This window comes from Ahaetulla prasina, chromosome 2, assembly GCF_028640845.1.
Source record: "Ahaetulla prasina isolate Xishuangbanna chromosome 2, ASM2864084v1, whole genome shotgun sequence".
Classification (NCBI taxonomy): Eukaryota; Metazoa; Chordata; class Lepidosauria; order Squamata; family Colubridae; genus Ahaetulla; species Ahaetulla prasina.
Genome location: NC_080540.1, coordinates 144868369 through 144892554, shown reverse-complemented (window position 1 = coordinate 144892554; position 24186 = coordinate 144868369). Strand labels below are relative to the sequence as shown.

The 24186-nt window shown below is 39.9% G+C and overlaps 1 protein-coding gene across 1 annotated transcript; it reads left to right on the top strand.

Annotated features, from left to right (window-relative positions):
* The first annotated feature begins 3613 nt into the window (after positions 1-3613).
* On the top strand, positions 3614-23157 carry APOH (apolipoprotein H). The gene is made up of 8 exons (XM_058173074.1): positions 3614-3910; positions 7620-7796; positions 11624-11720; positions 16947-17023; positions 18839-19027; positions 20391-20570; positions 22009-22200; positions 22802-23157. The coding sequence occupies exons 1-8, from the start codon at positions 3847-3849 to the stop codon at positions 22864-22866; spliced, it is 1041 nt and encodes a 346-aa protein (XP_058029057.1). The 5' UTR covers positions 3614-3846; the 3' UTR covers positions 22867-23157.
* The last annotated feature ends 1029 nt before the right edge of the window (positions 23158-24186 follow it).

Genomic DNA, 24186 nt, shown 5'->3' with positions numbered 1-24186 from the left:
TATAAGCATAAGCATGAAATAACTATACAATATATAAGCATATATATAAGCATAAGTATGTAATAACTATATTAATTGGATATAATGAAAGGGAACATTAGGACAGGAACGGTAGGCACATTGGTGCTCTTATGCACGCCCCTTACAGACCTCTTAGGAATGGGGTGAGGTCAATAGTAGACAGTCTTTGGTTGAAGCTTTGGGGATTTTGGGAAGAGACCACAGAGTCAGGTAATGTATTCCAAGTATTAACAACTCTGTTACTGAAGTCATATTTTCTGCAATCAAGATTGGAGCGGTTATTTCTCACAATGTTTAGGGACTCTACTTTCCCCTCTCACTGAAATACATGGGAGAAAAAAGGGAGGGGAGTTACAAAAAAGGGGGAGGGTTAAAACTAAATAGTACTCAACATGCTGGTCCTATCACAGATTGGTTTCCTGCCTCCTAAGCTCCACCTGAAAGCTATACAGTCGCGCAATTTTGTAGCTTGGAAATTTAATGATGCTTTCCTTATAGCAGTGATAGCTAACCTTTTTGCCATTGCGTGCCAAAAGCGAGGGGAGAGCAGGGGAGGAGCACGTGTGTGTGCCCATACCCATAATTCAATGCCCCGCATGCCCTGCCCCCTGCACATATATGCATGACAGCCCCCCCCATGCTCCCCGCACTTCACAGGCTTTGTAGCCTTCCCCACCACCCCACCTCCCCGGAGGCCTTCCCCACCTCCCCGGAGGCCCTCCAGAGGCTGGAAACGGCCCGTTTTCCAATTTCTGGGAGTCCGGAAGGCCCGAAAATCAGCCGGCTGGTATGCGCATGCGTGCTGGAGCTGGGCTAGGGCAATGCTCGTGTGCCCACAGATATGGCTACGCATGCCACCTGTGGCACACGTGCCATAGGTTTGCCATCATGGCCTTATAGCAATAGCAATAGCACTTAGATTTATATACCGCTTCCCAATACTTTACAGCCAGGGGTGGGCTCTACTTACTTTTACTACTGGTTTGCATCATGCCTGTGCATGCGCAGAAGATTTTTGATGACATTTAGGTCAGTGGGCGGAGCTTCCCACCAGGTTTACTAACCGGTCCGAACCGGGGGCAATCCACCACTGTTTACACCCCTCTCTAAGTGGTGTACAGAGTCAGCATATTGCCCCCAACAATCTGGCTCTTCATTTTACCAACCTTGGAGGCTGAGTCAACCTTGAGCCAGTCAAGATCGAACTCCTGGCAGCGGGCAGAATTTGCCTGCAATATACTGCATTCCAACCACTGTACCATCATGGCTCTCCTATCGCAACTCTTACACACTGTAAGCCGCCCTGAGTCTTCGGAGAAGGGCGGGATATAAATGTAAATAATAATAATAATAAAAAAAACCTCTCAATTTCTCTGCCAATAAGAAACCTCTAAGTAAAAAGGCAACAATTTAGATTATAAATCCCCACATAAATTTAAACTTCAAAAAAATCCTTTCTTTCGTCTGTTCTTCTGTCACACACAAATATACACACAGAAAATATCCAGTGAAGACTTTACTGTGGTTAGATGGTATTTGCAGCCATAATTGCAGCATCGCAGTGGTCATTTGTGCAACTGGCTCACAATTATGAGGTCATAGCGATTGCAGTCTGCAACTTTAATGGCCAGGTTCCATTAAACAAAGTGAAAGAGGAAGTCAATAGGAAGTTGCCAATAGCAATCATGTGACCCCAAGACTCTACAATCGTTGGATTTGCCTAATGAGAGCATCTGGGTCTGTTGGATGTGCCATTGTAAGTCATTGTCACTTATCAATAGAGTTCCCAGTCCAAGTTAACATTGTAAGTGAACACTACCTGTAGTATATTGTTAAATTGAAGAAGTAGCAAAAACATTTTTATATTCTTACTTTTTGAGAGTTCAGTGCTTAGCATTATTGAATCTATTACAGTTGAATGGGACAACTTCTGAGGCCATCTGGCCGTCTTGCTGTGGGACAGTTCGCTTTGGAACAATTCCATGTGGGATGACTCAATATGACAGATGTTATTAGTCACTATCTTTGACATTATTTCCATTGACAAAAATGTAAATAAAGTAAAAAAAAAGAAAAACACCAGTGGCAGATAATATTCATTGTGTTGATTGTCTCGCAAGGCATTGACTGAGGCAAGTTGGCCACGGCGAGCTGTCCCACAGCAAATTGGGGATGGTGAAGTGGCTGTGGGGAGATGGCCATGGTGAGTTGGCCAAGGTGAGTTGTCCTAAATCCCTATACCAGGGGTCTGCAAACTTGGCTCCTTTAAGACTTGTGGACTTCAACTCCCAGAGCAAAGCTGGCTGAGGAACTCTGGGAGTTGAAGTCCACAAGTCTTAAATGAGCCAAGTTTGCAGACTCCTGCCCTATATAGATGCTCCAAAATAAAGGCATAATAACTTCTAAAACAGGTACAGAAAATCAGTGAATCTTATATTAGGTTTTTCTTGACATTTAAAGTTAAAACACATAGCAACAATATAATAATTTCTGAGTTATAGTCCTATTTAACAGTAATTTAAATGCATTTAGTCTGGTATCAGAATGCATCCTTTCTTAATGACAAAAATATTCCCAACATGGAACAAAGGATAATAGAAAAATGCTTTGTATTAACAGGAAATAAATGTCATCCCTTTTTTGGCATGGAATGTTGCAATAACATTCATCCAGTATTTGGATATGTTTATGATATAAAGAGACCATTTTTAAAGTTAAATGACTATAGGAGGAAATTAATTTGTATGCATCCCACCTATCTCTTGAGCAATAAGGCTCACTACTTTCAGCAAGCATTCTAGGTCTGAACTAGAATTTTGATCTCATGGTGGGGTCTAGTGAGCTATTGGCCTTTAGACTTAAATTATGCAATGGAATATTTTCAATTCACGCTAAAGTATTGTGATTTGAGGTTGTTAATTTGGTTATTCTTGAATGTTATTCCAGTGTCAATAGTTCCAGTTTCTCTAATGGTGACAGAGACTCTTCGGAATGCAGAGCTAAGAAATATGACCGTGGAAATGTCTTTGGAAAATACTGCCTCCCTTGGCTAAGTGTATGCCTGGGGTTTTGTGTCAGAGGGTTAGAAAGGCTGGAGACCAGAAAGACTTCTTTTATTTATTTTTATTTTATTTTTATTTATTTGTTTAATTTTGTCATAACAATATACACAAGCATCACACAAAAAAAAGGCCTCCAAGGTCCCTTCCAACTCTTTTGTTATATTATATTAAATAATATGTAAACATATATATGATGAGAAACAAGGGAGTATAAGCATATATATATATATAGGGAAAGAAACAATAGGACAGGAACGGTAGGCACGTTTGTGCTCTTTTGCACACCCCTTAAAGTCCTCTTAGGAATGGGGTGAGGTCAACACTGGATAGATTTTGGTTAAAACTTTTGGGGTTGATTCTTGATTCTAAATTCCTGGATCTTGTTCGCCATCTGACCATGCCAATCTCTGACATCATTTCTTTGGATTCCTGTCATCCAAAAATCATCTCTCTCTTTGTCTCCACCGTATCTGATCAAGATTGAGAAATGAAAGTTGTGGGTTGTATAACATTTGCCAACATACTAGACCTTCAGACTGTAATTATATCTCAACTTTCGTAACAACTGCAAAAGATTGTGCATGACTTCCTATGAAATTTATTTACCTAGTGGTATCGGGATCTCTCTTTTTTTCTCCCTCATCTTTGGTTGCTAAGAATACAAACAAATGCAGGGAGTTAATATTTAGCTTTGCTTGGTATTTATCTTAGCAAGCAGAGTACTGCATTTGGATTTGTTCCGAGGTTTTGTGGATCTGCAGTCATGTTTCCAGTTCTGTTCAGTTTATGCTTAGTTGGAATAACCCACATTGCTCTTGCGGATAAAGGTAAGTGGTTTTGCATTTTGTTTTAACAAGATGGAAATATTATATTTCTTGGAAACTGATCGATATGTTGGGGTGTGAGATTTTTGTACATCTCCCCACACCAACACCAACCCATTTTCTTAAATATTGTCCATGCATGTTAATTTGCATGTATGTATTTACATTCCTTTTATGAAATCTAAAGTCTTGACCATATCTAGAGCTCTATTCACAAATTCTGTGGCAGAGACAGTAAAAACTTGCTTCCCTCCATTTGCCTCCTGAATATTTCCAAAACATGTGAAATGGGATTTTTCATCTTTGTAAATTGCTCCTACAAATCCACCTCCAGGGATGCTATCTCACTAAAATGTTGCTAGAAATTATCTGATCAGCCATCTGAAAGCTAAACTAAGTGGCATATCAATGCAGCTCCTTCTTTTTATATTGTTTCCTAAATAGCTCAGTGAGCCAGATAGAGACCGTGGCACAGAACTCTCCCCTTTTCTCTTTTCTCACTGGTGATGTCCCCAAATCGTCTCCTTCTCACGTTAGTAAGTCAGGAGCCTTTTTTTTTTTTTTGCTGGGGAACAGAGTGAGACAATTTTTATCCCCATTCTGCATCTCGTGATTCTTTCTTTCTTTCTTCAATACAAAATAGAGGCACAGTATTTTGAACATAGGCAAATATTTGTGTTTCTTTCACGTCTCTAGTTTAACTCTAAGCCTTAGCTTAGGAGCTGTTTTAACATTAAATGAAAGCTTCAAAATGGGTTAACAGGTTACATAAAATAAAGGAGAATACTTACAGCTCAGGGTTGGAATGACGGATCCTTGTTGCTTTCTGAGCTTGGTTGTTTTCTTGAAGACTAGGTAACATCATCAATGCTTATCAGACTAGCATTGATGATATTGCCTAGTTTGGGTAATGGTTAAATAAAAGATTAAATTTAATCGAAATTTTAATATTTTATTAACTGTTTTACTTGCTTTTTTAAAGTAAAAATATCATCTCCCTCACCAGAGTAGAAAGGCAAGTTGTCAGCTGAAGAAATAAAAACATAAAATTTTCCCCCTAAGTACGCTTATGATTAATGCTATATTATATTACTGTTACATATCTCAGAGATACAAATATTCTGGCTGATAGCTCTCCTGTTATTAATAAGCAAGGCTGCAATTGCTTGCAATTTTACAGTGAATTTTCAGCTAGAGACTTTATGAATTGTACTGTAGGATTTAATTACCAAGCCAAGTTGTTTCATCTAAATTTGAGAACTCATCCTTCAAGCACAGCCGGAATGAAGGATCTTGGCGACGGGGAGCGGTGTGAAAGTATTCAGAAGGCAAACATTGTGGTTCAGGTGACATACATAAGTGAAAGATGTATCAAACACAATTGTGCAGCAGCAGAATCTCTTCCCCCACACCCTCCCAAGGGAAGGAGAACCAGGAAAAAACAGCAAAGCCAACCAAACATAAGAATAAAAAAAAGGCAAAACCAATATTAAACAAATGGAAATTATTATAAAAATTAAACATAATGCTTTCAAAACATTGGTTTGGGGGGAAAAAATCAAATTACCACCAAATTTTGACAGGACATCTGTTTTCCAAATTTTGTCACAAATTATACTACCAAATTCCACGGGTAACTTTGAGAAAGGGAGTTGGCAAGGCAGGAACATTTGGCAAGACAATTTCTCCAAATTGAGTGAACAATGCTGTCAGCACTTCCAAACAGCCTCCCATCTTCTTAAAGAGAATGGCAACATATCTTTTAGTCAGAACTTAAAAAGTGGCTAGAATTTAAAGCCCGTAATATAATATACATATCTATATATTGCAAAATTCAAATAAAATAAAAAAATGAGCATTAAGAAAAATAGAAAGAAAGAGAAAGAAGAAGCTTCCAATCTTCTTTGCAAAATATACAATTATCTCTTCTTCTGTAGCTACAAAAAGGCTCTCTCTTTTTCTACTATACTATTACTGCAAATCAAAAGTTTATTTTTTTAAATATTTAAAGCAAAACGTCTATAATGGGTTTCTAATCGGCAATAAATTCAGATGCCTTTTCTCTAATCAAATAAGTCAGTCTAGCCATTTCTCCAAGTTTCATCATTTTCACCAATCATTCCTTCATTGTGGGTAATGCCGAATCTCTTCATTTTTGAGGCTATTATAAGCTTGTTACAATTACCATATATGAAAAAAAATATTATCAATCAGTCCTGAAGGAAAATCTCTGCTTTTAATTGCATATTAATCTTTAATGTCTTCTGAATCACTGCATATGAGTTCATTCTTGTTTGCAATACAAATTTCCACCTAGGGAAGTCAATATTAGAACCGATGAGGAGAGGGGGGGGAAGCAGAGAGAGAGAGAGAGAGAGAGAGAGAGAGAGAGAGAGAGCTTTCATAAGGTCTGAAAAGAATCCCTTCATTTTTATGCCATTGTTATATCCACTATGATTTTCGGCAACACTGTCCCAGCAATTAAACTTAACCTAGATGAATCCTGCAAGGTGAAACCTTGTTACATAATGGCTACAATTGAAGGCTAGACGTCAGTGGTGTTATTTAAGAAGGCAAATCAAGGATAGTGAATACTTGACATATTACACAGCAAAGCAAATTTAGACACTTGGGATATGGCTTCTAGAAAAAAATGTCCAAGTCCAATTAAAATTAACAGATGAAGGTACTTAATAGCAATAGCAATAGCAATTAGACTTACATACCACTTTACAGTGCTTTTAAAGCCCTCTCTAAGCGGTTTTTACAGAGTCAGCCTATTGTCCCCAACAATCTGGGTCCTCATTTTACCCACCTCAGAAGGATGGAAGGCTGAACCAACCTTGACCCTGGTGACATTTGAACTGCCAAATTACAGTCAGCCGATAGTCAGCAGAATAGCCTGCAGTACTGCACTCTAACCACTGCACCACCGTGGTTTAAACACAAATTAGCAAGATTCCTTAATGTTCATTATTCGGTATAAATATCTACTGTAAATTGCGTATAGTGGTTGAGGACTCAAATGGAAGAGAAGGTGAGAATGTGTCACTAGAAAGTTTTCCACAGTACTTTTTATTCATAGTTGTTTCTGTTTGTTCTATTTTATCTTTCTTTCCTTTTGTGTTTCATTATCTTATATCTTATTCTTTAAAAAAGAAAGCAAATGAAGAATGACAGCGCTTGATCCCACTTTTCCAAATTCTGATATACGGTTGTTGTCTAAAGAATTTATCTTGCTGGGCTTTGATGATTAGATTGACTTTGTTATTTTAGAAATGGTTTGAATTAACTAGAAATGTAAGGTTGTGGCTGTAAATTTTCCTGTGTTGTAGTGCAGTTGGAAAAAAAACATCAGAAGTCACTGCTTTTTTTTCTTTTTCCTTATCTCGGTGGTTTTCCTTTTTCTTTCGTTTTCTTTTGTCTCTATTTGTATTTTATCATATATTAAAGTTTAATATTTTTTAAAAAAATAAAGAATTTATGTTGCGTTCATCTATCCTTTCATCTCATCTGTGAAAACAGACAACATACTCATTAATATTAATATTGAAATGAGATGGGCAGCAAATCAATTTAAATAAATAAGCAACCAACCAAATAAATAAATAAATAAAAATATTATGGCTCCAGGGCCATGCAAGTCTACTGTTCATGTACCAACATATCTTTTCATAAATGACTAAATATGTTAGTGCTTGGTGTCTTATAGTTTGCCCTAGGCCTCCTGAAGTACCTCTGGCTACCGTCAAAGTAAATAAAGAAGCATACAGACCTGGGGAAGACATTGTATATCAGTGTAATCCAGGTTATATTCCCCATTCTGGCTCATGGAGATACGTATGTCCTTCATCTGGTATATGGCCTACCGTTACATTCAAATGTATGCGTAAGTATGTCCTTTCTGTAGTTGCCTTTTTCCCCCCCCCACAAATTACTATTTTTGCTTTTTTAAATAAAAACCTATTTTCTATTTTCAGTTTGTTCATTTTGCTGTGAAATGTCTCTAACTTTTGAAACATATGTGAAACTTCCAAATTTCCATGGCTGCCCCTCCTCATCAAAATCAGGAGATTTTTTTTCTCCTCCTCGTCAAAATCATAGAATGAGGTCATATTCTTGATGTAAAAACCTTTCTACGTAACACAGTTTTAAGGGAACTTTTGCCTCAGATCAATCCTAAAAGAGCTAGTCTGATGTAGTGGTTAAAAGCACCAGACCAGAAATGGGAGCTCTAGTCCTGCCTTAGACACAAAGCCCGATGGGAGACTTTGAGTCAGTCACTCTCTCTGAGCCCTAGGAAGAAAACGGTGGTAAACTATTTCCGAAATCCTGCAAGACAATTACAGCAGCTAGTCCAGGTAGTCACCAGGAATCAGTAATGACTTGAAGGCACACACACACACACACACGTAGATAATAGCAATATACCGCTTCGCAGTGCTTTTACAGCCCTCTCTAAGCAGTTTACAGGGTCAGCATATTGCTCCCAACAACCTGGGTCCTCATTTTACCGACCTTGGAAGGATGCAAGGCTGAGTCAACCTTGAGCTGATCAGGATAGAACTCCTGGTAGTGGAATGCAGAGTTTGGCTGCAACACTGCATTCAAACCACTGCACCACTATGGCTCTATGCATCAAGGATTGGACCCTGGGACTGAAGTCCATACCACATTGCTTAGTAAACCCCTAAAAGGCCCTCTGTAGAGGATGGCAATTGCTTGCAAGGAAGATTTGAATCATCTCTGGACTTGCAGAGGCCAGAGGTTCACTAAGATTGATGTTGTTTGCTGCTGTGTCCTCTCTTCTTTTAGGAATGAGGTAGGAGAAGGACAACCTCCCAGGAACACAAAACACTCCCTTTAGAAACACAAAATAGTGAAGGATAAGGCAATGACACATCTTTTCCAGCTCCACTCCTAAAGCTTGAGACACTGACTGAAAAATGTGAGGGAATTTACATGAGTACATCTGAATGTACATAGCTTCATCTCATCAATCAAGTGATGTGAAGCACAGTACCAGGTCAACAAATGTTGATCCTGAGTCATCCAGCTCAAGGTACATAGTTCTCACAGCATGTCTGAAGTCTGTAGAGCTTCTCAGTCATCCAGGTCATGTCCCAAAGGTGCTTTTTCAGGAGGCAACAAAAGGAGGTAATTTGCATCCTTTTAAGTGCTTCAACGACTCTCTAAAACTTACATCGTCATGGCAGCATCACGTGAGGTATTGAGACTTCCCCCTCTTCACTATAACAGGCGTGGCCAGCTCATGACACCTCCAGCTGTGGGCCAGGGGTTTGACAGCCCTTATCTAAAAGGATGCAAATGACCAGCTGTCTGCAAGGAATATAAATCCTTCCATTCCCCACTATCCTGTCAAAGCTGAAGAAGCTTCTTGGATGAGAAGAGAAATGTTGTCAAAAGAAAAAACAAGAAACTCCAGTTGCCTCCTGAAAAAGCACCTTTGGGACACAGGATGTTTGGTTAGGTCAAGGAAGCAGGTTAGTCTCTTATGGGAACATCATAAAGGATTGAGGAAACGGATCAGGGATATATGTATTCCATACATCTGCTATGTTGTTGAAAAAACAAAATTTAGTTAATATATTGGTTTACCTGCTCCTCCAACAAAACAATCAGAAGAGAAAGAATGGGATGTATGCGTGTGTCGATTTCAGTACTCTTGACTAAAACCTGGCAATTTCAAACATGCCTCTATTTGAGTCCCCCAAATACACCTAGTCAATACAGAAAGTCTGAGTGATGTAGTAGAGTTTTACCAATAGTATCCTGGTACTCAGTGATGTTTAGTAACTTCTTGGAGAAGTTGGCTGTTGTTTCGTTTTTAACCGTTTAGTTCTGTTCGACTCTTTGCGACTTTATAGGCAAGTGCTCTTCATGCCACCCTGTCAGGCACAGCTTCTTTCGATTGTTGCATGTTCACCTTTGCATCAAATCCGATGTTATCAAGCTAGCGGGTTCTTTGCTTGTCCATTCTTCTTTGTCCACAAAACATTCCTAGCATCATTGCCTTTTTTCCCAATGAATCCGCATGCATAATATGGCCAAAGTAAATCAGATGTAGTCTTCTGATTTTAGCTGCCAGGGATGTACATTCCATATTTTCAAAATGGCCTTTTTTCTTTTTACTTACTTAATGGGATTGAAGGCTGTCAAAGCCACCATGATGGAGATCTGACCGAGTTATTCCCTGATTTGGTTGAGTATATGGTTAGACCAAGGTCAGTATCTAGAGGACGCCACTTTATTCTGGCATCCATGGAGGAAAATCCTACATACATCTCTCTCCTTTTTGGAAGTTAAAAATTAGTACAAGGAAAAAAAAGAGTCTAATTTTTTAGACTCTTTTATTAAATAAAATGCTTTTATTGCATTTTCATAAGGTGTGAAATGTACAGCCTAAAACGATTGATTCATTCTTCCTAGTTAGGGGGATTGAGGTTTGCCCCGCCTTTATTTACCCAAGTTACCCCTGGCACTTATGTCAAGCAAGAGGAGAGAAGGCATTGAAAATGGTAGGAGGTCTTCTGAGGACCTGTGCACATCCTCAGATCAAAGTCACATTAATAGGACAATCATCACCATGGGTACGTTAAATTAATCCGCAATTGCTTTGGCTTCTAAGTTGGAGCCTACCCATAGGCTTTATTTGCAATGGCCTCCTCACTGGTCCAGATCACTGACTATCTATTACCCTTCTTTGAAAAAACAAAAATCCCCAAAGGTTGCTTTTGATAATGCACAACAGATGGTAACATCGATAAAAGCTTTTCTTGCTCTGGTGAGAAAAGCTGTAATTATTGGTTCCTTTTTGTCAACTAGTTATTAAAAAGATTCTCCAATCATGTTTAAAAGAGCAAAGAATAGAGAATACATTAGGCAAAAAATAAAAATAAAAATGAAGGCAAACTATTCTGAATGGTGTGGCTTCTTGAAGCTCACATGATATTAGACCTTTTTCTTAGAGGCAAACGTGTTCGAAGAAATATTTGCACTAAAGATTTAAACTACTCCTATGGCATCTGCTTCCCAGCACTGACTTTCTCCAGAAGTATCTAGCCCGGGGGTGGGGGGAGAACAGCATTGATTACTTGATGTTCATAGACCTTGTCCTTTCTGGCCTGTTGTGACTGGAACACCATTGTTCTTGAGTGTAAACAGGAGAACTGTACGATTAAGCTTATTGTCTTAGTTCATCAAGTAGAAAATGATCTATTGCAGTGATGGCTAACTTTTTCTGGACCGAGTGCCCAAAGTGAGCGCGCCTGAGTGCCCAAAGCACACATGCCCAAACCCCCAAAATGTAATGCGTGTGCACCCCCTGCATCTGCCCCGACCCCGTGCATGTATGCACATACCCCACATACCTCCCTTCCCGTGCGCATGCGCCCCACCCCCACGCATGCACAGCAGAGACCCAAAACCAGCTGGCTGGCAGGAGGCATGTGCAGCTGAGCTGAACTAGGGCGATGGCTTGCGTGCCATCAGAGGGCGCTGTGTGCCATTTCTGACACACGTACCATAGGTTCGCCATCATGGATCTATTGTTAATCATCTATCCATCCATCCATCCATTGGAATGAATTGGCTTAACTTGGTGATTGCTTCTTGTTTACAGTGTATCTATTTCTCTCTTCCCCAATTAAATATTAATAAATGCATGTATATATATATTTATATATATTAAAACAGCCAGGAAATGTTCCTATCCTGGACCCTTGAACAATGGAGAAATACACGTCACTGACCTCAACTACCTGAGTGTCATAATCTTTTCCTGTAATACTGGGTAAGTTTATAAACCGGCCTATTGAAATGAACCTTTATCTCTCACAAATTAAATTTGTAAATGTACTTCATGTTATATCTATATTAAGCAAATGCATAATATTCTCTATTCTTATTCCCTGGGTTGATTTTTAAATGAGGATGAATATCTTGCTTTAAAAAATTTTGGAGGGGGGTGTAATGGACATTTTATTTCTAGTCTTAAAACTAAGGGTTGATAGTAAGTGTTCTCTATATCCTTAGAAGAAGTCAAAAGTCATTCTTTGCATCTGTTTGTATTTTACTTTGTTTTTCTTTGTACATTTTCACACTTGTATTCCTATTCTCCTTTTACACTTTATCATTTCTTTTTATCATTAGTATGCGTTGTTTTTAATGTGCGTGCTTTGTAAAAGGCAATACAATTATTGCGGGGGGGGGGGATATATTCAGTCCTTATAGGTTTTCCTGGGAATATGATATTATTGTTTCAGGAAAACACATACTGTAAGGGCCAGTTAGAAATCTCAATCGGTAGATTTTATGACTCTTTTGCAAAACAGTTTCAAATGTCAGTTGTGATATGTTTCAAACACTATTAAAACGTGTAGAGAAGGAAAATAAAACCAAAACTAGGCTTTGGCCCCGGTCCTGCAATGCTATTTAACTCACCCAAAGTTCCTCCTTGAGGAACTTGACGGCAAACAAACATATTTACTAGACTTTCCATCCACAGAGCCTTGCCCGTCTTCTCCAGAAAGTCCCTAGGACAGTGATGGTGAACCTTTTCGGCACTGAGTGCCGAAAAGGGAGTGTGTGGGCATCTGGGCTGCAACCCGGAAGAGGAGCTGCCCAGGGCGCATGTGTGCACACGAAAATGAACTTCCGGTTTCAGCTACTAAACTTCCGGTTTCAGCCAGCTATTCTTTCTGATGCGCATGCGCATGCAACGAGCAGCTAGCTGGCGCGCAGGCTCATGCAGGAAAATGGACCAGCTCTTCTAATTTCTGCCACTGCCGCATGCAAAAAGGCCAGCTGATTGTTGTGTGCGCATAGGCGCCAGAAACCTGGAAGAGGAACGGGTGACGCCGCATGTGCTAGGTGACATGGCTCCATATGCCACTTCAGGCACGCGTGCCATAGGTTTGTCATCACTGCCCTAGGATCTCATGAAGCCTTGCACTAAGGCTAGTCAATACTACAGGACATCGCTTGTCTCTTCTTTCTTGACCAGACAGGTAACAAGGTGTGACTCAGTTGCTCCAGTCTGTCAATAGTTAAAAAGTTTGCTACCACTTTTATAATGAGAGGCTCTCCCTGCTTATTTTTTTTGTCTAGACATTTTCCCCCCTTTTCTATTTGTTTTTCTGAAAAACTAGGTAAGGAAGCAAAACTGTCCCCAACCATAACTATGTGGGTAGGGTTAGTTGGACTTTATACCAGTTTGCATCATTTGGAGGCTACATTTAGCCCTTTGTGAATGGGGTGATTGAGTCATTTGACACATTCGTTTGTGGTTTCCACAACATAGAAACCTCCTCATTGACTCAGTTAAAGGTATTTGTTCCAGATGTTCAAAAGAGAACCCCAACAATTTAGCAAAGGTTCATATAATGTGTTAAGCCATGATTTCTTTTACATTCACTTTGCAGAATAAATCCCAGTGGCCGGGCTGACCTATCAGTATAAGTCACAGGTCGTGTTTTGGAAACCATGATGGCTTAATTTATATAAGAAGACTGTTAAGGTTCCAGAAAAACCTCTTCTGCATAAAAAAAACTCAGAAGCCATCGTCTTTCAGAGTTCTTTACTAGCATAAGGAAACTGGCACACGATGAGTGAAATTCCAAAACTGAACTTCCGGATTCTTTTCCCAGTTATACAAACCCCAAGAGTCCCACCCCCCTAACCCCTTTGCTGGTTACATGGTCCCACGTTCTCCCAGTTCATTCGAATATCTTCCCGCCACTCCTCCTGCAGATGTGAACACCATCCGACCTTGACCGCTTGAAGAATGTTACCATACCCCTCAACCCCCCTTCTTCCCCTCAGGGGAAAAATGTGGCAGTGTCTGGAACCCTAAGACCTAGTATGGTTTCCAGGCCTGACAGGCGTCCCCCCCTTGGAAAAGAAGCTATATCCTAGGAAAGAAAACAAAGAATTAATAAAGAAGAGTGTCGGTGGTCCACACTTCCCTTCTACCCCCCTCTCTCCCCTCCAAGAGGTTTTTTAGGTTTGTCAGGGAAAGTGTCGTGAAATTGTTTAATCAAATTGTCTGCATTTACTTTCCAATTTTTGACCCAAGTAGATTCAGATAATGGATATCCCTTCCAGTGGACTAAATATTGTAATTGACCTCTGTATAGTCTAGAGTCAAGGATTTTCTTGATCTCATAGTGGGTTTCACCTTGGATTATCAAGGGTGGGGGGGGAGCGGCAGGTTGAGGTCTCAGTCCAGATTGTCTAGCAGATTTTAATAAGCTGCTATGGAATACCGGGTGTATTTTCCCCAACATTCGAGGGAGCTTGAGTTGGACAGTAACGGGATTAATAATCTTTACAATGGGGAAAGGACCCAAAAATTTTGGACCAAATTTTCTGTTGGGTATTCTCAACCTCAGATACTTAGTAGCTAAAAAAAACTTTATCCCCAATGCGAAAAGGGGGTTGAAGGGAACGGTGTTTGTCAGCTTGGGCTTTGTAATTCCGAGCTGTCACAGCCAAGGCCTGTTTTGTATTTTCCCACCCTTTTTTCAACGAATTCATCCAGTCCGTTAGGGAAACGGAAGTGGGGGGTTGCACGGGGAGTTCAGGCATTGGAACGAAGTCCATGCCGGTGGTTATTTGAAAAGGGGTTAACCCCGTGCTGCTGTGTACAGCATTATTATATGCGACCTCTGCAAATGGTAACAAATCTGACCAGTTTTCTTGTTGGTAATTTACATAACACCGTATGTATTGTTCCACCATCGAGTTCAATTTTTCAGCCGCCCCATTGGTCTCCAGATGGAACCCAGAATTAAGTCCTTGAGACGACCCAATGGACCGTAGGAACTCTCTCCAGAACTTGGCTGTGAATTGAACACCCATTGGATATTATCCTTTTAGGAACTCCATGCAGTCTTTAGATGTGTTTCACGAAGAGCTTTGCTAATTTTCTCGCCGATGGCAATCCGCTGCACGCAGTAAAGTGGGCCTGTTTAGAGAACAAATCCACTACGGTCCATATCACCGTATTTCCCCCACTAGGTGGGAGTTCAACAATAAAATCCATGGCAATCTCTTCCCAGGGTCTGGTGGGTTCGGCTACGGATTGTAGGAGTTCAGGGGGTTTCCCTGGTCTGGACTTCATGGTGGCGCAGGTAGCACAGCTCCGCACATAGTCTTCGACATCTGATTTCATTTTTGGCCACCAGAGTTGTCTTCTAGCCAAGTGGAGAGTTTTCAAAAATCCAAAGTGACCTCCTAGGCGAGAGTCGTGGCTTCTCTGTAGTATAGGCAGCCGCATAGCGACGGGTACATAAATCTTGGTTCCCTTCCAGAGTATTCCATCCCTTAAGGTGAGGTCTGGCAAGTTTTCTTTAAACCAAGCATCGTCAGCGAGTGCTGATTTTAATTCCGCTAGTAGTTTATTTGGTGGGATGTTAGTACAACGGCCTGATCGCGGTCAAGTAAGTGCTTGGCTGGCTGGTTGCTGAGTTGTAAAGGGGGGTGGAATTCCCCCTGGCTGCTGAGAAGGAAGTCCTTGAAATGCTTCAGCTGACGTGGGAAAACTCGGCCTGGGGCCCCCAGGAAAGAAAGCTGCTGAACTTGCTGGTTGCCATTGGTATTGGATCCATCCTTGTCCAGGATAAAATGCCCAACCGGGAGGAATAGAAGCAGCAGGAGGCAGCGTAGGCCTCTGTTGGCAGGAAAAGTCAATTGGGGGGGAGTTGCGGTTCCCCCCAAGTCCCTGGTGCTGCCTGAACTCCCTGCCGTCTGAAGGAGGGAAGGGAGGTCCTCCTGCGTTCATCGGAATGGCTTCGAGCTTCAGTAATTTCTTCCTCTCTGGTGGGAGGGAAGGTGAATTTAGGGTGAGCTAAACTCAAAGGCTCTCGAGCTGGGTGAGCTGAGCTTATATGAGGCAAGTAGGTGATTTCGACCATGTCCTCAGTTTCCAGCCTTTGCGCCCCTCCCACGCTTTCAGCTTGCTGCCCTTCCATCTTCGCTTTGCACCGCTGTGGAGGTTGCGGAGGCTGGGGCCCAGCACCCCCCTAACGGACCCCCTCCGAGCGGAGGAGAGGGTACCGTTAAGCAAAAGAAAGTTACGAGTTTTGGAATACTGTCAAGGTTCCAGAAAAACCTCTTCTGCATAAAAAAAACTCAGAAGCCATCGTCTTTCAGAGTTCTTTACTAGCATAAGGAAACTGGCACACGATGAGTGAAATTCCAAAACTGAACTTCCGGATTCTTTTCCCAGTTATACAAACCCCAAGAGTCCCACCCCCCTAACCCCTTTGCTGGTCACATGGTCCCACGTTCTCCCAGTTCATTCGAATATCTTTCTGCCACTCCTCCTGCAGATGTGAACACCATCCGACCTTGACCGCTTGAAGAATGTTACCATACCCCTCAACCCCCCTTCTTCCCCTCAGGGAAAAAATGTGGCAGTGTCTGGAACCCTAAGGCCTAGTATGGTTTCCAGGCCTGACAAAGACCGGAAGCCAAATCAAACAAAATATGTTAAAATGTAATGCAATAAATGCTCCCCAGTCATTACAGGTAGTCCTCGACTTACAATCACATTTAAACCCAAAATGCCCATCGCTAAACAAGGCAGTAGTTAAATGAGTTGCGCCTCAGTATATGACCCTTTTTGCTGTCGTTGATAACTAAATCACTGCAGTTATTAAGTGAATCATGTGGTTCTAGCTTCCCCCATGGACCTTGCTTGTTGGAAGCTGACTTGGAAGGTTGCAAATGGTGATCACATGACCCTGGATAGTGCAGTTGTCATAAATATAAGCCGGTTGCCAAGCTCCTGAATTTTGATCATGTAACCATGGGGATGCTGAAGTGGTCGTGTGAAAGATTGTCATAAGACACTTTTCTCAGTGCCGTTGTAATTTCAAACTGTCGCTAAATGAATGTTGTAAGTCGAGAACTACCTGTAGTGTTATTGCCTGAGCCCCTGCATTGTTCTTAGATGTTTAACAAGCATGATGTAACCATTTTCAGAACTGCTCTCATGGGAGTATTTTATACTCAGGTTTGTTCTTAAAGGACCAACAAGCAGCCAATGTCAAGTAGATGGGAGCTGGAGTGCAAACCTGCCTGAATGCCAACGTAAGTATGAAGAAGGTATTAATATATGCATACAAAGAAATGTACTGACTGCCCCACTAACTGGAATAGTGAATTTATCCAGGTATTTAACTTTTTTCAATAAGCACACCTTTAAATGGAAAGACAATTGAAATAGGAAATTTCTTTTAAAATGATCTCAGTGAGAAACATTCCTGAGGGAGAGCTACAATACTGGAAAGTGTTGAAAAGAAGCCACAAACAGAAAACTACATTTATGGCTACATTTTGTAGGATTCAATCTTTTTTACTACTGGTTCTGTGGGCGTGGCTTTGTGGGCATGGCAGGGGAAGGATACTGTAAAATCTCCATTCCCTCCCCACTCCAGGGGAAGGTTACTGCAAAATCCCCATTTCTTCCCTATCAGCTGGGACTCGGGAGGCAGAGAATAGATGGGGGCAGGGCCAGTCAGAATTTTTACTACAGGTTCTCCGAACTATTCAAAATTTTCGCTACCTGTTCTCCAGAACTGGTCAGAACCTGCTGAATACCACCTCTATTATGGCTTGACTAGGGCTATAATACCTGGCTTGCAAAACTTCAAATGACCATGAGGTGGTAACAAAGAGTGAGGGTTTCCTACAAGCCTTGGCTGCCATCTAAATCGTGGGACATGGGTAGTCCTTGATTTAGGAACACAATTGAGGCCAACATTTCTGTTGCTAAGCAAGACAGTTGAAAAAAGAATTTTGCTCAGTTTTACAACCTTTCTTGCCACAATTGTTTAAGTCAGGGGTGTCAAACTCGCGGTCACATGCTGGCTATGCCCATGCCCGGTTTAGTGAAGGGAGAAAAAGTCGTGACATGTCACATGAGGCCGCCGTGACACCATGACATCCCTGGTTTAAGTGAATCATTCAGTAATTAAGTGAATCTGGCTTCCCCCATTGACTTTGCTTGTTGGAAGACAGCTGGGAAGGTTCCAAATGATAATCACATGATCCCAAGTCAGTGTAACATGAAATGCATCCAGTTGCCAAGCATCCAAATTTTGATAATGTGACACTGGAGTGAAAACCGGTCATAGGTCACTTTTTTCATTTTGTTATGATTTCAGATGGTCACTAAACAAATGGTTTTAAGTCAAAGACTACCTGTAATAGTCATTCAATTATTTTGTAGCCCAGGTGTTAGCTTAGCTTAGCTTAGCACAATGTTCAAATCTGCTTTGTGCATTTTTCAGTTCTCTTCCAGGTTTACTCCTGAATACTACATATGTAAATCTTATTCACATAATCAATGAGAACTATTCAATGGATTTCATTATGTAACATAAGTAACCAATAGTGAGTTTCAAATCCCATCGCTACTGGTTCGCTTGTGGATGCGCTCGCACTTGCAACGCTTCTGCGCATGCACAGACATCTGGCAGGTGGGTAGAGCCTCCTGCCACTGCTGCTACGTTTGCCTGATGCGGGGCGAACCAGTAACAACCCACCACTCACTGAAAGTAACACCAAAATACAACTTGAAATAGGAGATTGTAATAAGGTTTGAGGAAACTTCACAGATTTGGTTTACAAAGTCTTTACTCTAGAAACTCTTTTAAAACTACATTGTATTTCAGTATTTTCTTAATAATGGATCACAATTCCATTGACTGCACATTAAGTTTAATCTCCAGTTTGGTGATGTAGCAAACAAACTATTTGCAGAAATCAGCTACCAGCATTTTATCTATTTAATAAACACTCTTAAGATGCAATTATATGAATTCCATAGGGCAAAAGTTTAAGTGCAATTTATAGCATTTTTGGGAGAGCATTGTGTTAAACAGATTTGCTTTGTTTTTCTAGCTGTGATTTGCCCTCCACCTCTAGTTTCTGAATTTGGAGCTCTCTCTTACCGTAAAATTGAGTCTGGAGATACATTTGTTTTCCAAGAAACAATCAGATTTAGTTGTCTGTTACCTTTAGCGCTGTTTGGAAGTGAAACAGCTACCTGTCAGGCTGATGGAAGCTGGACTGCAATACCTGAATGCAAATGTAAGTCCTATAATATAGTATTGGTAGCTGGGAATTTTGGGGTTGTATTGGCAACGTATCTTGAGAGAAACAAGCTCGATGGACATTACCTTGTAGATGACCCCCACCCTGTTAAAGACCTTCAAGTTTTCATATCAAATGATCTAAGTGCCAAAGCCCACTGCAACTACATTGCAAAAAAGGCTTTAAGAGTTGTAAACTTAACCTTGCGTAGCTTCTTCTCCAGAAACACACTACTAACCAGAGCATATAAAACATTTGCTAGACCAATTCTTGAATACAGCTCGCCTGTCTGGAACCCATACCTCATTTCAGACATTAATACAATTGAGCGTGTCCAGTAATATTTTACAAGAAGAATTCTCCACTCCTCTGAGTACAACAAAATACCTTATGCCACCAGACTTGAAATCCTGGGGTTAGAAAATTTAGAACTACGCTGCCTTTGACATGACTTGAGTTTAACTTACAGAATCATCTGTTACAATGTCCTTCCTGTTGAAGATTACTTCAGCTTCAATCACAACAATACACGAGCACACAATAGATTTAAGCTTAATGTGAACCGCTCCAATCTTGATTGCAGAAAATATGACTTCAGTAACAGAGTTGTTAATGCCTGGAATGCACTACCAGACTCCATGGTCTCTTCCCAAAATCCCCAAAGCTTTAACCAAAAACTATCTACTATTGATCTCACCCCATTCCTAAGAGGTCTGTAAGGGGCATGCATAAGAACACCAATGTGCCTACTGTTCCTGTACTAATGTTCCCTTTGATTGTATCCAATTTCTTATAGTTATTAGATACTTACGCTTATATATACACTTATATATCGTATAGTTATTTCATGCTTATATATACTGTTGTGACAAATAAATAAATAAATAAAAATAAAAATAATTAAAATAAACCACAATGGGGAAAACTGGCTTAAAGTAAGATTAGGTAAATTGCCTCTGAATGGTCTCCCAACCATCACCTAGTAGGAATTCTTTGATTAGGGCTTGATCAACTTTGGAATCAGGAAATAGAGGGCTTTTCTACAGGTAATCTTCAGCTGTTTGCCTCTCATGAAAAAACTGCTTCTGCAAATTTCAACATTCTCCTCTGCTTTGGTCAAAGTGATGGACAGCTGTCCTGTCCAGATTCCCTGCTTCTTCTCCTTGCTTGGGCCATCAGCGGGAGAACACTTCAAAGACCCTACAAGAAAATTTAGTTGAAGGTTTTGTTCTCATCCTGTGCAGAGGATGACATGTTCTTGTTGTCCAAAACAGTACATGTTCCTCATATTGGGACAAGCAGGAAATATAAATTAGCCCAAAATGCAAGCCCTGGATTTCCCATTTTCTCTTTTTCCCAGCTGTACAATGTCCTCCTCCAGAACCAATAGAACATGGCTTCATAAACTTTGCTCTTCGTAGTACTTTTCATTATCAAGATATTGTGACTTATGGTTGTTATCTACCTTATACTATGGATGAAGGTTCAGAATCAAGGTGTGAGAAAACAGGAACTTGGTCAAATAAACCAACTTGCAAAGGTAAAACAGCATGTATTGTATTTGTTCAAAATAGCTTTTGTTATTTTTAAAAGTATCTTAACAATGTAATGAACGTTCATAATGATTAAGCCAGTTTATTTAGTAAGGCATAATATCAGAATTCACAAATGATGAAGAGGAACACAGAATGTTTACTAAATCTACAAATGACACAAAATGGGAAGTATAGCTAACATCCTAGAAAACAGAAATAAATTTCACATGATCTTGATAAGTAGAAAAACTCAGCTGAAAGTTCACAATTGAATTTAGCAGAGATAAGTAAAAAACTTCACTTAGGAAGGAAAATCAAATGCGTAGAAATAAATACAGGAGTATCAGGCTTGGTAATCATTTTTATTTTAAAAGATTTTGTAACAGCATTGACTGTATATTGAATGTGAGTTAGCAGAATGATAAGGCTAGAAAAGCAATTTTTAAATTTATTTATTGCAAGTAATTTTTAGATACTTTAGTCATTTGATTTGGCATTATTCTACTGTGGTCAGACTTAAGCACTGTTTCATTTAGGATGGATACAGAACAAGTTCAAAGAAGTAAATGAGTGACATCAAAGGACTAGAAATTAAATTGGATAAAGAGAGAATGAAAGCACTGGGCATGTTCAGCCTTCAGAGGTTTCTCAAAGGATGTCACATAGAAAAAAGTCAAACATTCTATTTTTTATTGAGTGCAGAATATGCAATAGTGGATTTTAAAGCGATAAAAAAGATAAAGGTTCCCCTCGCACCTATGTGCTAGTCATTCCTGACTCTAGGGGGCAGTGCTCATCTCCGTTTCAAAGCCGAAGAGCCAGGACTGTCCCAAGAGGTCTCCGTGGTCATGTGGCCAGCATGACTAAATGCCAAAGGTGCACGGAACACTGTTACCTTCCCACCAAAGGTGGTCCCTGTTTTACTACTTGCATTTTTTATATGCTTTTGAACTGCTAGGTTGGCAGAAGCTGGGACAAGTAATGGGAACTCATCCCATTACGCGGCACTAGGGAACTGCTGAACTGCCGACCTTTCGATCGACAAACTTAGCATCTTAGCCACTGAGCCACTGCTATAGGAAGTTTGAAAAGTTAAGAAGTTTCTTTCTGACAGTATAAAAAATGTTTGGTTATTTACTATTGATTTACCATCAGAATCTGGTAGCTTATACTTATTATATATGACTAGCTGCTTTGGAATACACACAATATTTTAAAAAAGGATGATGCAGAAGATAAATAAAAATGATTTTTAAATAGAGGTTGCTGTGCAAAATACACAATAAAGTTGAATAGCCTGCCTTTGACAACATTTACTTAGTTTAGAAAATCACCAGTTAAATAGAGTGGTCAGACATTTTATATCCAACGGTGCTTCTATGATTGTTGACCAATTAATTTTTTAAACTATGCACTTTATGTTCTTTCTTCCTCTTCCGTTAGCACCATGTAACATACCAGTGGAAAAAGCGACAGTGTTATACAATGGGCAGAAAATAAAAGTGCAAAAACTTAAGAGTATACAACATACTGAGACAATCTGGTTTTTCTGTAAAAGTAAGACAGAGAAGTGCAGTTATAAAACACCAACTCAATGCATAGATGGCCAACTTTCAGTCCCTGACTGTTATGAAGGTATGAACATGTTATTTTTTCATTATTATGGGAACAGATGATATAACCTTTTTGACATTAATTTGGTTGGCAATGTGGGAAACATAAAATTACTGGAAACATCCAGCGCTTCCAAGAATGGTATGGGGCAAAAATGCCTTATAGGGTTGAAAATTAAATTTAATCTGTCCATCTATCAATCCCTCCATCCATGCCCATATCCCTCACAGAGATGACATGAAATTTACATCTAAACATCTTCGAAGTCACCGAGTATGTAAGATACATTTGCCGGATGTGAGGAGCTTCCCACCCCTTCTACAGTAGTTGTGATGTTACAAGAACATCATTTCCAAACACTGGTGCGCTTGCTTCCTATTGCACCATTATAGTAAGAATAAGGTTTTCCTGCATTGGAGGGAAAAGGATATGAGAAATTAATGTAGATATTATAGTAATCATACCATTTCTAGATTAATTTCATAAATACAGGGTGGCTCCCCCTTCCCTACAAATCAGATGTTGAAGAAGCAACCACGTAAACAGAGCTTTCCTAGAGCTAGATTGTGTGTTTACTAAATAAGGAACTTGACTATATAAATTTGTAACTTATTTTATACAGAACATAACTGGTTTATGTCCTGGTTCAAAAAAGATCCAGCAGACATGTCTCCATGTGGGAACTAACTGAAGATATCATCTCCCTGTCCTCCATGACTTATCGAAAAAGAAGTACTTATAAATGGAGAATTCCTTCAAGATCACATATTATTTTTCCAAATACATGTACCAGCATATGTACAGTTAATGCTCTTTTATCAAATATAAGGCAAACAATAATAATGCACTGTTTATTTTGATGTGATTCTTTTAATATTTTGCTTTGCAAATCAATCTGATAAAACTACTAAGACTGTATTGTATGACGATGCATAAAACACTTCAACATTTTTCTAGCTTTGATTTAATAAAACACATATAAACCTCAACTATGAAAGTTTCAATGTACTTTATAAAAATACATTTCCAAAACACTTAATTGACAACATTGTTAACCTCTCTGTGTCTGATGAAATGTTCCAGGGTCTTGGGCACCTACCAAGGTCAATTCCTCAATTTATAATTTCAGGCAAACCTGAGACTTGCAAGAAAAGTTACTTTCTTGTATTAATTTTAACAAGCAGTTAGGATCATGCTGAACCAGTATCTTTTAAATATGTGTATTTATTTATAATTTAGATGCATAAAGCTGCCCAGCTCAACATTGATTCTGGCATTCTGATTAAAAATAGATACAAACCTAAAAATGATAAAATAAGCATAATCTCTGAAGAAATTCTCAGTCATCCAGGGCATGTTTGTCCCAGAGGTGCTTTTTCATGAGGCAACTGGACTTTCTTGTTTTTTCTTTTGAAGACGTTTCACTTCTCATCCAAGAAGCTTCTTCAGCTCTGACAGGATAGCGGGGAATGGAAGGCTTTATTTTCCTTGCAGACAGCTGGTCATTTGCATCCTTTTAGAGGGTCATTGAAGCACTTGAAGATTTATCTGTGTCTTCAGGGTCACCTGAGTGGTGCTCCTGGCTCCTGTAGTCTGCAATTTTCCCTCTGGAAATCCATTCCTACTCCCATACCATTCAAAAGGTGTTCATCCCAAATCCTGACAGAGCTGAAGAACTTTTTTGGATGAAAAATGAAACATCTTCAAAAGAAAAAACAAGAAAGTCCAGTTGTCTCCTGAAAAAGCACCTTTGGGACAATAAGCATGATAGCAAACATAGTGGAAAAAAGCAAATATATGCAAACTAAAACACATCCTGCACGCCACGTGAGGAAGGGGAGGGATCAGCCTTTCAGATATTGTCCAAACCTCTGGAGGAATTCTGCTCAAAGGGACAAATGCTTTGACAGAGAAGTCCTGCTTCCTAGGTTCCGACAAACATTTTCAGTCATTAGAAGAGAGGTCAAGCATATCTGCTGTATTGGATTGTATGGGTCAGGGAGAAAC